This window comes from Bos javanicus, chromosome 11, assembly GCF_032452875.1.
Source record: "Bos javanicus breed banteng chromosome 11, ARS-OSU_banteng_1.0, whole genome shotgun sequence".
Classification (NCBI taxonomy): Eukaryota; Metazoa; Chordata; class Mammalia; order Artiodactyla; family Bovidae; genus Bos; species Bos javanicus.
In genome coordinates, this window is record NC_083878.1 from 37,791,215 (window position 1) to 37,805,956 (window position 14,742).

Below are 14,742 nucleotides of genomic sequence, written 5' to 3' on the forward strand. Positions count from 1 at the left end.
GGACACAACTGAGCAACTCAACAACAACAAGATAGGGTAGAGTTCCTGTGCTATAGGGTAGGTCCTTGCCTATTTTATATACAGTAGTATTTATGTTAATTCCAAGTTAATTCATCTCTACCCCACCCCCATGCTTCTTGCTCTGAGGCTAATGTCCTAAGAAGACATCCCAGGATTTAACAACCAAGCTCCATTTTTGCCTTTCCCCACGCTGGGGCCTGGCCTCCCGAGTTCCCAGCAAGCAGAAGTTCCACTGAAAGCGAAAAGCCCCCTCAGATGAATATCACCACATTCATCAGATGCTAACATAGCCCTCCATCACACCTGCCTCTTTCCCTTTTCTCCACCTCCCAGAATGAGGAAGGGTTTCTTTTCTGCTGAGCCTACATCTGATGAGTTTCAAGGTGCAACGTGACATTAAAACTGCCCTGGTGGCAGTCCCTCGTGGTTGCCATGGTGCCCTGGAGGGCCACTCAGCTCCCTCCTCACACTCAGCCTGCAGCTCTTTAGGCAAAAAGGCAGAATGCCCTTAAGATAATGAGCAGAGGCATTGAAATCTCATTTCAGTCAACCCCACCAAGCATTCGACTTACATACTCCCTATCAACCCTGGTCACTAGGGGCTAAAATAAGAGCTCTAGAGGGCAGGACTGATGAAAGGAGAAGAGCATAGAAAGCACCTGCCATTCCATAAGACAGAAAATAAGCCCCTGGGAACTGTAAATATCTGTTTAATGTATAAATGAACAAATACAAGCAGCTCGAGTATGGCATAGGCCTCTTAAGGGACATTTTCTGAAAAGATATGGTTGATATTAATAATTGGTATGCTTGATGTGTCATTTTCTGCCTTCCAAAATGCTTTCCTGTGTTATCACACTTGGTCTCTGAAACAAGAAAGGGCATTAGAACTGGGCTGGGAAATTATTTTCATTTTGCAGCTGAGAAAAGGAAGGCATGAAGAGTTTCCCAATCTGAGCAACTCACCACTCGGGTGGAGGTCTTGGAGGGAAGCCCTCTCCCACCTCCTGTAAAGGCTCAGCCACAGGCCCTCCCCCGCCCCCAGCCCCAGCAGGAGCCACTGAACACCTGAGGGGCTGCTGGGGACTCAGGTGTCCCAAAGCCCTCCTCCATGCCTCCATGGAGTCCATGCCTCCACTCTCTGGGGCCTCAAACAATGAAATATTTATTTGGTGATAAGACCATGCCCTTCAGATCAAATGGCTGCTCTTGCCTGGATTCAGTTCAGTTTCTCAGTCATGTCCAACTCTTTGTGGCTGCAGTATGCCAGGCTTACCTGACCATCACCAACTCCTGGAGATTACTTAAACTCATGTCCATCAAGTTGGTGATGCCATCCAAACATCTCATCCTCTGTCTTCCCCTTCTCCTCCCACCTTCAATCTTTCCCAGCATCAGGATCTTTTCATGAGTCAGTTCTTTGGATCAGGTGGCCACAGTACTGGAATTTCAGCTTCAGCATCAGTCCTTCCAATGAACATTCAGGACTGATTTCCTTTAGGATGGACTGGTTGGATCTCCTTGCAGTCCAAGGGACTCTCAAGAGTCTTCTCCAACACCACACTTCAAAAGCATCAATTCTTCAGCGCTCAGCCTTCTTCACAGTCCAACTCTCACATCCATACATGACCACTGGAAAAACCATAGCTTTGACTAGACAGATCTTTGTTGGCAAAGTGATGTCTCTGCTTTTTAATATGCTATCTAGGTTGGTCATAACTTTTCTTCCAAGGAGCAAGCGTCTTCTAATTTCATGGCTGCAGTCACCATCTGCAGTGATTTTGGAGCCCCCCAAAATAAAGTTTCTCACTGTTTCCATTGTTTCCGCATCTATTTGCCATGAAAGGATGGAACCGGATGCCATGATCTTAGTTTTCTGAATATTGAGGTTTAAGCCAACTTTTTTACTCTCCTCTTTCACTTTCATCAAGAAGCTCTTTAGTTCTTCTTCACTTTCTGCCATAAGGGTGGTGTCATCTGCATATCTGAGGTTATTAATATTGCTCCCAGCAACCTTGATTAAAGCTTGTGCTTCATCCAGTCTAGCATTTCTCATGATGTACTCTGCATATAAGTTAAATAAGCATGGTGACAATATACAGTCTTGACATATTCCTTTCCCAATTTGGAACCAGTCCGTTGTTCCATGTCCAGTTCTAACTGTTGCTTCTTGACCTACATACAGATTTCTTAGGAGGCAGGTGGTCAGGTGGTCTGGTATTCTCATCTCTTGAAGAAATTTCCACAGTTTGTTGTGATCCACACAGTCAAAAGCTTTGGCATAGGCAATAAAGCAAAAGTAGATGTTTTTCTGGAACTCCATTCCTTTTTCGATGATCCAGTGGATGTTGGCAATTTGATCTCTCATTCCTCTGCTTTTTCTAAAACCAGCTTGGACATCTGGAAGTTCACAGTTCACATACTGTTGAAGCCTGGCTTGGAGAATTTTGAGCATTACTTTACTAGCGTGTGAGATGAGTGCAATTGTGTGGTAGTTTGAACATTCTTTGGCATTGCCTTTCTTTGGGATTGGAATGAAAACTGACCTTTTCCAGTCCTGTAGCCATTGCTGAGTTTTCCAAATTTGCTGGCATATTGAGTGCATTTGAAATATCTTTGCATATCTTTTAGCATTTGAAATAGCTCAACTGAAATTCCATCACCTCCACTAGTTTTGTTCGTAGTGATGCTTTCTGAGGCCCACTTAACTTCACATTCCAGGATGTCTGGCTCTAGGTCAGTGATCACACTATCGTGATTATCTGGGTCGTGAAGATCTTTTTTGTACAGTTCTTCTGTGTATTCTTGCCACCTCTTCTTAATATCTTGTGCTTCTGTTAGGGCCATACCATTTCTATCCTTTATTGTGCCCATCTTTGCATGAAATGTTCTCTTGGTATCTCTAATTTTCTTGAAGAGATCGCTAGTCTTTCCCATTCTATTGTTTTCCTCTATTTCTTTGCATTGATCACTGAGGAAGGCTTTCTTATCTCTCCTTGCTATTCTTTGGAACTCTGCATTCAAATGGGTATATCTTTCCTTTTCTCCTTTGCCTTTAGCTTCTTTTCTTTTCACAGCCATTTGTAAGGCCTCCTTAGACAGCCATTTTGCCTTTTTGCATTTCTTTTTCCTGTGGATGGTCTTGATCACTGCCTCCTGTACAATGTCACAAACCTCCATCCATAGCTCTTCAGGCACTCTATCAGATCTAATCCCTTGAATCTATTGGTCACTTCCACTGTATAATCGTAAGGGATTTGATTTAGGTCATACCTGAATGGTCTAGTGGTTTTCCCTACTTTCTTCAATTTAACTCTGAATTTGGCAATAAGGAGTTCATGATCCGAGCCACAGTCAGCCTCCGGTCTTGTTTTTGTTGACTATATAGAGCTTCTCCATCTTTGGCTGCAAAGAATATAATTAATCTGATTTCGGTGCTGACCATCTGGTGATGTCCATGTGTAGAGTCTTCTCTTGTGTTGTTGGAAGAGGGTATTTGCTATGACCAGTGCATTCTCTTGGAAGAACTCTATTAGCCTTTTCTCTGCTTCATTCTGTACTCCTAGGCCAAATTTGCCTGTTACTCCAGATATTTCTTGACTTCCTTCTTTTGCATTCCAGTCCTCTATAATGAAAAGGACATCTTTTTTTGGGTATTACTTCTAGAAGGTCTTGTAGGTCTTCATAGACTTATTCAACTTCAACTTCTTCAGCATTACTGGTCGGGGCATGGTCTTGGATTACTGTGATACTGAATGGTTTGCTTTGGAAACGAACAGAGATCATTCTGTCGTTTTTGAGATTGCATCCAAGTACTGCATTTCAGACTCTTCTGTTGACTATGATGGCTACTCCATTTCTTCTAAGGGATTCTTGCCCACAGTAGTAGATATAATGGTCATCTGAGTTAAATTCACCCATTCCAGTCCATTTTAGTTTGCTGATTCCCACAACGTCGACGTTCACTCTTGCCGTCTCCTGTTTGACCATTTCCAATTTGCCTTGATTTACGGACCTAACATTACAGGTCCCTATGCAATATTGTTCTTTATAGCATCAGACCTTGCTTCTATCACCAGTCACATCCACAACTGGGTGTTGTTTTTGCTTTGGCTCCATCTCTTCATTCTTTTTGGAGTTATTTCTCCACTGATCTCCAGTAGCATATTGGGCACCTACCGACCTGGGGAGTTCATCTTTCAGTGTCCTATCTTTTTGCCTTTTCATACTGTTCATGGCATTCTCAAGGCAAGAATACTGAAGCAGTTTGCCATTCCTTTCTCCAGTGGACCATGTTTTGTCAGAACTCTCCATGACCTGCCGTCTTCAGTGGCCCTACATGGCATGGCTCATAGTTTCACTGAGTTAGACAAGGCTGTGGTCCATGTAATCAGACTGGTTAGTTTTCTGTGATTGTGGTTTTCAGTCTGTCTGCCCTTTGATGGAGAAGGATAAGAGGCTTACTGAAGCTTCCTGATGGGAGAGACTGACTGAGGGGGAAACTGGGCCTTGTTCTGATGGGTGGGGCTGTGCTCAGTGTATCTTTAATCCAATTTTCTGTTGATGAGGGTGGGGTGGGGGGAGTGCTGGGGGGGGTGGGGTGGGGGGCGGGGACGGGGGGGGGGAGGGGCGCGGGCGCTGTGTTCCCTCCCTCTTATTTGCCCTGAGGCCAAACTATGGTGGAGGTAATGAAGATAATGGCAACCTTCTTCAAAAGGTCCCATGCATGCACTGCTACACTCAACCCCCCAACCCTGCTGCAGGCCACTGCCGACACACGCCACCGCTGGAGACTTCTGGACACTCATGGGCAAGTCTGGGTCAGTCTCTTGTGGGGTCACTGCTCCTTTCTCCTGGGTCCTGGTGCACACAAGGTTTTGTTTGTGCCCTCCCAGAGTCTGTTTCCCAGTCCTGTGTAAGTTCTGGCAGCTCTATGGTCGGGTTAACGGCGACCTCCTCCAAGAGGGCTTAGCCACACCCAGGTCTACTGCACCCAGAGTCCCTGCCCCTGCAGCAGTCCACTGCTGACCCATACCTCTGCAGGAGAAACTCAAACACAGTTTTGTATTAGTCTCTGTGGGGGTCTCTGGGTTCCGCTGTGCACAAGGTTTTTTGGAGCCTCTGAGCATCTCTAGTGGGTATGGGGTTTGATTCTAAATGTGATTTTGCCCCTCCTACCATCTTGCTGGGGCTTCTCCTTTGCCCTTAGATGTGGGGTATCTCCTCAAAGTCGCTCTAGTGCCCCACAGCCAGATTACCTTACAGTAAAGTAGACCCAGTGTCAGTGTCTGCTGCCCCCATGTGCTGGAAGGTCACCCACTCCAGCTTGCACAGAGAACTGCCCCCCACCTCAACCCTCTGGCAGGGAGGCAGAACTACCAGGAGGAAGATTCCTGGCTCTGAGGAGTAAGAGACAGAGCACAGGCCTTGTACCTCTGGACCCCAGACACCCACCCGCTCAGAACCCACCAGCTCTGGCCTTACCTTTCTGCAAATCACTGTCACTGCCTGCAGCAACCCACAAGATCCTCTCCCCGAAAGGGCTGCCTAGTGAGCAGAAGACAACCTTCTTATTGTTGGGAAACATTCAGGGTAAAAAGCATAGGTTACAAAGTCTGAAGAAGGAGGGAAGATTGTTCACAGGCACTGTCCCAGGGATTCCTTCCTAATTGACCCTGAGAATCCTTTTGGCCTCAAGCTCCTGATGGGCGTCAACCCACTTCCCTCCTGTTGGCTCACCAGCCCAGACACAGCATCGGGCATGCAAATGCCACTGTGCCCACAAGCCCTGGTATTCTGAAGAGCCCCGGGCTCAGCCTGTTTTAGAGTAATTTTGAAGATGAAGTGAGATAACATGTAAGAAACACAGGTAATGTAGCCATGTGGTAGCCAGCTTAGTTGTCACTGTGCTAGATTTTTTCCATTTGACTCACCTCCATGTATTCTCAGCTCCAGGAGCTGACCCTTGAGGAAAGTGCCATTGTGAGCACCCTCGCTGGCTGGCTTCTGCTTTTGTCAGCAGGAATCGGGAGAAATGGGCAAGGATTTCTTCTCCACTCCCTCCCTGTTCTGGAGCCCCATCTCTGGAAGCCCTTCCTCATAGCTGCAGTCCTGCCAGGTCAGGCACTGAGACTTCCTCCTGCTCTTTGCCCTTACAGAAGTAATGGCGCCCCCTGACACAAGTCTTCAGGTACCACAATGCTCCTTATCTGTTTCCCTCATGCTCACTGCTGTCGATCCTTTTTATTAGTCTTTCTATTTGAACCACCTGGGATAAATTCTGTTTTCCTGGCAGGCCCCTGACTGATAAACTTATAGACATCTACATCTGTGTCTAGTCAGCTGAAGTGGCCCGCCTTGGCCTCACTGGTCACTGAGAGCAGAGGAAGACAGTGTCCAGTGTTGGTTAACAGAATCTGCAGTGCAGAGCTTCCAAACCCCAGCAATGCCAGCTGGCCCCTCCTTCCTCTGCTTCTTCCTAGTGGCCTAGCTGCACTTTCTTATAAGGCAGCTCAGCGTGGGCTGCCAGTAGTCTGACATCAGAATGGAAGAATACAGAGGCCTCAGAGGTTCTGCATTTTCTGGAATCTAATGATTCTGCTGATCCTCTGGTGTTTGGCAATTGCTATTTCAATTTCAAGATGCTTAAATCACATCTTTGTTCTTTCCACTGTGTAACTAGGACGCTCTATGAGTCTGGAGCAATTGCTGTTTGGGGTAGGCGTTTTTATTGGGGGGAGTGGATTATTTAAGGCTGTTTTGTTTTGTTTTCCTTGTTCTGGAGGAGTCAGACCATGCGCTTGAAAGAGTGTCAAGTTTGTTTGGGGCTTTTCTCCTATAGGAGGTCCACAGCTTTCTTCAAATGGTGCTTCTTCTGTCCATCTGTTTCTAGCATTACTTCCTTGTTTCAGGGTGGGTGTCTGGGAGCTCCAAGGCCTCGCCTCCTCTTTTGTATTTACCTCCCTCCAGCTTCCGGGTAGTTGCAAGCTTGTCTGCCAAATTCACTCATGATATATGTATTTACTGAAGGCCTGCCTATTGCCAGGGAGACTCTGGGCACAGGAAAACAATGGTGACCAAACACTGTCCCTGCCCTTCAGGACCTCATTGTCTAGCAAGAAGGGAATACAAGGGAAGCTCAGGGAATTACCAGGAGCACCAGAGGGGGAGAGCTGTGGGGGGTCAGGCTGGGCTCTGCCTCCTCACTGTCAGCGTTCTAAGGCCGGGATCAGGTTCACAGCTAGCTCATTTTCCACACCTCAGAGGAAATGTGCTTCATAAATAAGTAACCACACCTGCTACTATGCAAATAAGCTCAGCTCTGCTCTTGAACAGCCAGGTTCACATTTCCACTAGCCTTTTCTCTCCAGCTTCCACATTCTGTGCTGTTATTTATCACAGTCTTTAGTTACTGAATGAGACAGCCAACCTCAAAAAGAAAGGACCATTTGAAGCTCGTTTACAAACATCTATTTCTGCTTTATTGACTATGCCAAAGCCTTTGACTGTGTGGATCACAATAAACTATGGAAAATTCTGAAAGAGATGGGAATACCAGACCACCTGATCTGCCTCTTGAGAAATTTGTGTGCAGGTCAGGAAGCAACAGTTAGAACTGGACATGGAACAACAGACTGGTTCCAAATAGGAAAAGGAGTATGTCAAGGCTGTATATTGTCACGCTATTTATTTAACTTATATGCAGAGTACATCATGAGAAACGCTGGACTGGAAGAAACACAAGCTGGAATCAAGATTGCTGGGAGAAATATCAATCACCTCAGATATGCAGATGACACCACCCTTATGGCAGAAAGTGAAGAGGAACTAAAAAGCCTCTTGATGAAAGTGAAAGTGGAGAGTGAAAAAGTGGGCTTAAAGCTCAACATTCAGAAAATGAAGATCATGGCATCCAGTCCCATCACTTCATGGCAAATAAGATGGGCAAACAGTGGAAACAGTGTCTGACTTTATTTTGGGGGGCTCCAAAATCACTGCAGATGGTGACTGCAGCCATGAAATTAAAAGACGCTTACTCCTTGGAAGGAAAGTTATGACCAACCTAGATAGCATATTCAAAAGCAGAGACATTACTCTGCCAACAAAGGTTCGTCTAGTCAAGGCTATGGTTTTTCCAGTGGTCATGTATGGATGTGAGAGTTGGACTGTGAAGAAGGCTGAGCGCTGAAGAATTGATGCTTTTGAAGTGTGGTGTTGGAGAAGACTCTTGAGAGTCCCTTGGACTGCAAGGAGATCCAACCAGTCCATTCTGAAGGAGATCAGCCCTGGGATTTCTTTGGAAGGAATGATGCTAAAGCTGAAACTCCAGTACTTTGGGCACCTCATGCTAAGAGTTGACTCATTGGAAAAGACTCTGATGGTGGGAGGGATTGGGGGCAAGAGGAGAAGGCGATGACAGAGGGTGAGATGGCTGGATGGCATCACTGAGTCGATGGACGTGAGTCTGAGTGAACTCCAGGAGTTGGTGATGGACAGGGAGGCCTGGCATGCTGCAATTCATGGGGTCGCAAAGAGTCGGACACGACTGAGTGACTGATCTGATCTGATGTTCCTGGGTTCCCTTCAGGGGCCAATGGTTACCCTGGCCCAGTCTCATGCAAAAAAAACCAACAAAAGACAAAGACTGCAGAAAATGCCGACTCCACTAAGATTAAGAAAAGGGTGGGGGGCGGCGGGGGGAGGGTTGGGAAACAGTAGAGTAAATTCAGCAGGAAACCACTCTTGCCCCAGTGGACTCCCTGAGCATTTCAGATGCAACTCAAGTCCTGACTCACCTTCACTGGCCTCACAGGAGAGCCTCACAGAGGCTAAGGACGGCCAGAAGATGGGCTGCTAAGAATTTTCTGGTTTCAGTTCAGGCTGCTTTCCAAAATTATCTGGGGAGTCTAAGCTTTTACTCTCCCAGCCATTTCAGGTTATGCCATAACTAATTCACACATCTTGCATTTATTTGGGAAAGGAGGCACCAATCTTCTATGTGGGTGGGATAGGAAGTGAAGACTAGGGAATCTAGTACCCCCTTTTGTTCCCATTTTCCTTTGTGAAAACCCTTCAAATCAAAAAGTCATTGAATGTTGGAGGTGAAAAAAGATGTTGGGGATCACTTGGTCCAGTGGCCTGTCCTCATTTCAGACAGCTAATGGAGAAAACAGGCTGTGATCAAAGTCCCACAAGCTAGGGGCTGAGCTGACCCAGGCTCCAGGCCAGCTGCACTACTGCCCTGGGAATTCACGCACACGGTATTGGCAGAGGGTAGAGGGGGAATGTGTGGCCATTAGGGGAATAATGGAAAAACTCTGAGGAGGACGAAATCAGCTGATACTCAGCTTGTCATCCAAGCTGGCTGTCACGAGGCTCAAATTGGAAGCAGGTGAATCTGCCTGATGAGAGTTGAAAGAGGGAAGTGGGGAAGAGCAGGAAGGAGGGAGGGGCAGAGAGAGGAAAGAATACATTTCAGAATCAACAGAATCTGTGACTCTCTGTACTAACTAGGGTGACAAGGGTTGGATAGGAACAAGAGTAAGGGACATATGTTCCTGCAGGAGGGAAAATGCTTCTTATATAATAAGTAAAGGGCAAAAGTAATCTTAAATGCGAGTAGAAGGTAGGGAAAGCTGCCTGTGGTTAACATGGGGATGCACCCCTAGGTCCCCTTTCCTGAATGGAGGGTTTACTCCCTCACGTGGTGGAAATGCTGCTGGAAGGAGACCCCCCCCAGCTGTCAGCCTCCTTTGGGGAATGCCTGAGCTAAAGGAAGCTGCTCTGCCCAAGGTCATGCTTTTTCTTCAGTGGCTGCCACTTCTTCAGTGGCCCAACCCTCTTGCCCCGACTGGGGACACCTGAGAGGGGCCAGCGCAGCCTCAGAGCTTTCCAGGTAGTCAGCTGAGTTCTCTGTTGGGGTTGCTTCAAAGCTTACCTTCTCCCTCAGCCTGATCCTACTTCCTCCCCTTCCCTTCCACAGCATTGATACCAAGAGCGCCCTCTAGAAAACAGCCTGCACACAAATCTTCATCTCAGACTCAGCTTGTGTGCTAAGTAGCTGAGTTGTATCCCACTCTTTGCAACCCCATGGACTGCAGCCTGCCAGGCTCCTGTGTCCATGGGATTCTCCAGGCAAGAATACTGGAGTGGGTTGCCATTTCCTTCTCCAGGGGATCTTCCCGACCCAGGGATCAAACCCGCGCCTCCTGCAGCTCCTACATTGCAGGCAGACTCTTTACCATCTGAGGCACTAGAGAAGCCCCCAGAATTAGCCTGAGGGAACCCAAATGGCAACACTGCATATCTAAGTAAAACACACAGGGTGCCACTGAAGGCAGAGATAAAACTCTGTGAAGTTGGTCAAGTAACTCCCACCTGTGAAAGCATATGGATTTGGAGATGCAGTTAAGGCTCTGTCTAGGTGACAGATTGTCATCTCACCGCCATTCAAATCCTGGAGCAATGAGACAGAACAGGCCATTCCTTCCCTTGCAGGGCCACACCCTACCTGAGCCAACCAGACAGAATCAAGTTCAGGTAATTCTTAAACACCTTTAAAGAAGATTCCAGAACCACTCTTATAGCTGGCACCCCATGTAAAGCTGAGAAACCTTAATTATCAGAAATGTTCCCCTACAATAAATTTAAATTCTTCATACCCTGTAGGTTTTCTTTTTGCTCTCTTAGGCAGAGGTAGAAAACATAAGCTTGTTTAGTGACAATTCATGATTCACCTTCAATCTCTTCTTCAAGGTGAACAATCCTATTTCCACTGTTTTTTTTCTTTTTGCAAACAGTTATACTTTTCATCCTGTCACCATGTCTGTGGCTTTCTCTAACGGCCATAAAGAAATCTCTCTCAAATCTCAGTCAATTCAATGGTTTTGTCCATTTCTCTTCTCTTAGAGTTAGCTTTATCATCCTGCATGGCAAACAGCAAAATAATAAGGCACCATCAACAAGCCAACAAGGGCACTGTCCTTGGTTTCTACTCTTCAAAGTCAGCATTCCCACAGCCTGAAAATATAACAGGGCTTCTAACTGAAGAGGTGGGAAGCAAAAAGGATAAACTTGAGGCTGCACAATTCCCAAGAACAGAGAAGCTACTGTGCCCCCCAGATAACTGAAGTAGGGTGGTATTCTGCAGAACTTGCCAGAGGCAGGCAGCTCAGGTTCTGGGGTTGTGTGCTGCTGCCTATGAGAGAAATCAAGGCACCTCAGTTATTTATTTCTTGCCAAGAATCCTTGAAATATTTATATTTCTGAGTTATGAACTGAAAGTGAGATAAGCCCTATTTTATTTGCTTGTTTTCCTGCACTTATCTCAGGATGTTTCCTGGATCTGTGTGGTAAAATAACGATTTAGGTAGGGGAGAGAAATAAAGGAAGTACATTCAATTATTTGGCTATCTTTGACCCACAGAATAATCATTATGTTTTACTGTGGATTGGTAGGGTTTTTACACTAATTAGGAAAATTTACACCAGTGGTTTTAATGACATGGCGAGGCCCGGAGACATTTCTGCTTGACCCCGCTAGTTGTGGCGCAGGGGGTGGGGAAGCAGGGCGCGCTACCGCCATCTAGTGGATAAAGGCCAGAATGCCGCTAAACACCCTACAGGGCAAGGACAGCCTCACACAACAAAGAATTATCTGTCTTAAATGTTTTGTTTTGGTTTGGTTTGGGCTGTGCTGGGTTTTCATTGCTGCACAGGCTTTTCTCTAGTTGTGGCGAACGGGAGGTTACTCTCTAGTTGTGGTGCACGGGCTTCTCACTGCGGTGGCTTCTCTTGTTGCAGAGCACAGAGGCTAGTTTGTGTGCCAAGCAGTTGTGGTGCTAAGGCTTAGTTGCTTTATCTTCCCAGACCAGGGATTGAACCCAAGTCTAATGCATTGGCAGGTGGATTCTTTACCACTGAGCCACAGGGAAGCACCTGCCTAAAATGTTATAGTTCTGCGATTGAGAAAGTCTGACTTACAAATAATTTCATGTCCATGTACTCACATCTTCAGGAAGCTTCGAGCACTGCTGATTTTCCTACTCTTCATACTCAGTGGGCCTGGGAAAATTACAAGCTGCTTGACTGACAATGCACTGTCTTATTTTTGATGGAGGCAGAGCTGAGGATCAAAGACAAGTGAAACCCAAATGTGAAGTGAAAGCAAGCTGACCTTGGCTCACGGGTTCCCTTCAAAAGCAATTATATACTTCATGTGTAGGAATCTGTGAGCAGAAGAGCTGGAGCTAGTGGTGAAGAACCTGCCTGCCAATGCAGGGAATGTAAGAAATGCGGGCTTGATCCCTGGATCACGAAGATCCCCTGGAGGAGGGCATGGCCACTTCAGTAATCTCATCTGGAGAATCCCATGAACAGAGGAGGCTGGTGGGCTACAGTCCAAAGGGTCACAACGAGTTGGACACAACTGAGTGACTGAGTACAGCACAGCATAGCACACATGAGCAGAGGGCTGATAAGAAAATAACAAGGAATTCTTATAATTACTTCCTAGATCAGGGTTTTGTTTACAGGCACAAAGACATGGCTTTTGTTTTCAACTCTGTCATCATCTCATCCCCAAACTCTCAATCAAGGATTGAATATGGTGTAAGCACAATAACCAGGTACTCTCTTCAGTTGGTTTTGAAACCACTTCAGTGATTTTAAGAAAACAGACTTTCTACAATCTGGCAGTAAATTGACCAGCTTGGGATATTTTTGCATATACATTTCTTACTTTTCTGAAGAAAAGACTGGTATGCCAGAATTTTTCAAAGCTAAAATTATGGTATAAGCAACAACTCTGTAGGCAGCCTGTGCTTCAACATGCAAAAGCAGAAACAGGAAAGTCAGCCAGGCTAGGAGGGCCTGGTCAAACATATGACACTGTGGGATCACTGAATGACAGGCAGGATCCACTACAATACCGCCTTTGAAATGCCTTGCAAAGCAATCTTATGTCTAGAAAATAAAGCCCTCAACTCCAGGCCTGAACTCACCCCACTCATCCCACTCTCATCCCTACATCAACTGAAAAGCTCAAAAAGAGAAAAAGTGCTAGAATTTAAAACATTTTAATGTAGAATAATTTTTTTTTTTTAAGGGCAATCTCCTTAAGAATACAAATCCCCTGGGAACAGTCCTCAAGGAGGCTTCTGGGAAGCTGGCTGACCAGGGAGCACAAGGAATCTGTCTCCCCACCTAGATGACAATTGCAGAATCTATCTGACATAACTATTCTGGGACTCTGGAGTCTACTGAAGGCTTGCAACTTCCAGGGGAAGGGTTGGACAGTAAAGTGCAATTGATTTCAGTCAATTTTAGCTCTTAGTACAGTAGCAGCTACCCATTCCACACCCCTAGTCCCATGGCAGGCAGCTGTGCACCTGTTCCTGCAGCACCTGCAGATAGCTTGCAGAAGCCATGTTGGGCCAGAAGAACCCTGTCTTCCAAATACAGGGTGCTCTGAACTCTGACTGCCACTCACTAGTTGAGCTCAATAAACAGGCCTTTGACTATTATTGTTTCACCTCCCTCCATTGTTGCAAGTCCCTCCCTGCTCCAGCTGAAGTGACTTCCAGGGGATTTAAAGGCCCAAAACTCATTCTTTTCCTCCTTCCATTTTTTTCTTTTTCCTTTTTTGAAGGACAGTTACAAAAGAGTAGGACATTCAAAAGCAACTCCATATATAGTGGAAGTTAGAAAGTCATTGTGCACACTAAGGCATGGGCTCAGAAAAGATGTGAGAAGACTGTAAGTTTACACCTCAAACAGATCTCTGGCATAGAGATGGCCTACAACAATTAAAACAGAAAACCCTGGGGACCAGAGAGAAGCTGATTTCCAGGGTCACCAAATTATTAGATTCAAATATCCAGTTTTCAAAAAAAAGCCCACAAGGTATATAAAAGAAATAGAAAAGTATTGCCCATTCAAAGGAAGAAAAAATTCAAGAGAAACTACCCCTGAAAAATAACTGATATCAGGTCTACTAGACAAAAACTTTAAAACAACTGTCTTAAATGTGCAAAAAAAACTAAAGGGAGAGGTGAAGAAAGACAAGAAAATGATGGCTGAGCAAAATGAAAATGCCAATAAAGAGATAGAAAACCTAAAAATACACCAAAAAGAAATTTTGGAGCTGAAAAGTACAATAATTGAAATAAAAAATTCACTAGAGGGATTCAAAGGCAGATTTCAGCTGCAGATAGAACAATGGAAATACCGAGTCTGAGAAAAAGAAAGGAAAAAAAAAAAAAAAAAACTGAAGAAGGAAAAACAGAGCCTAAGGGACCTATGGGACACCATTAAGGGGACCAAAATATGCATTGTGGAAGTCCCAAAGAGAGAGAGAAAAGAGCAGAGAAAATATCTGATGAAATAATGGTTGAAAACTCCCCAAATTTGATGAAAGACATGAAATAAACATCCAAAAAGTTCAAAGACCTCCAAACAAGATGAACTCAAAGAGACACACACTGAGACATTATAATCAAACTTTCAAAAGACAAAAACAAAGAATCTTGAAAACAGCAAGAAAGAAGTGATTCATCAAATACAAGGGAACTTCAATTTGACTATAAGACGACTTCTCATCAGAAACAAGCTTTGGAGCTCAGAGGCAGTGCTATTCAAAATGCTAAAAAAAAAAAACAAAAACAAAACTGTCAAGCAAGAATTCTAGATCCAGAAAAACTGTTCTTCAAGAGTGAGGAAGAA

General features: G+C 45.3%; 1 protein-coding gene across 2 annotated transcripts; it reads right to left on the reverse strand.

Annotated features, from left to right (window-relative positions):
- Positions 1-402: 402 nt before the first annotated feature.
- On the reverse strand, positions 403-7,714 carry LOC133257023 (uncharacterized). Of its 2 annotated transcripts, XR_009739372.1 has the most exons (3): positions 5,955-7,714; positions 5,506-5,568; positions 403-887 (listed from the first exon to the last, which is right to left on the reverse strand). XR_009739372.1 is itself a non-coding variant. In XM_061432404.1 (2 exons), the coding sequence occupies exon 2, from the start codon at positions 2,624-2,626 to the stop codon at positions 1,604-1,606; it is 1,023 nt and encodes a 340-aa protein (XP_061288388.1). In that variant the 5' UTR covers positions 2,627-5,568; positions 5,955-7,714; the 3' UTR covers positions 403-1,603. The 2 variants fall into 2 exon arrangements, 1 of the variants encoding a protein (XP_061288388.1); XM_061432404.1 differs by having other exon boundaries at positions 403-5,568.
- Between the last annotated feature and the right edge of the window lie 7,028 nt (positions 7,715-14,742).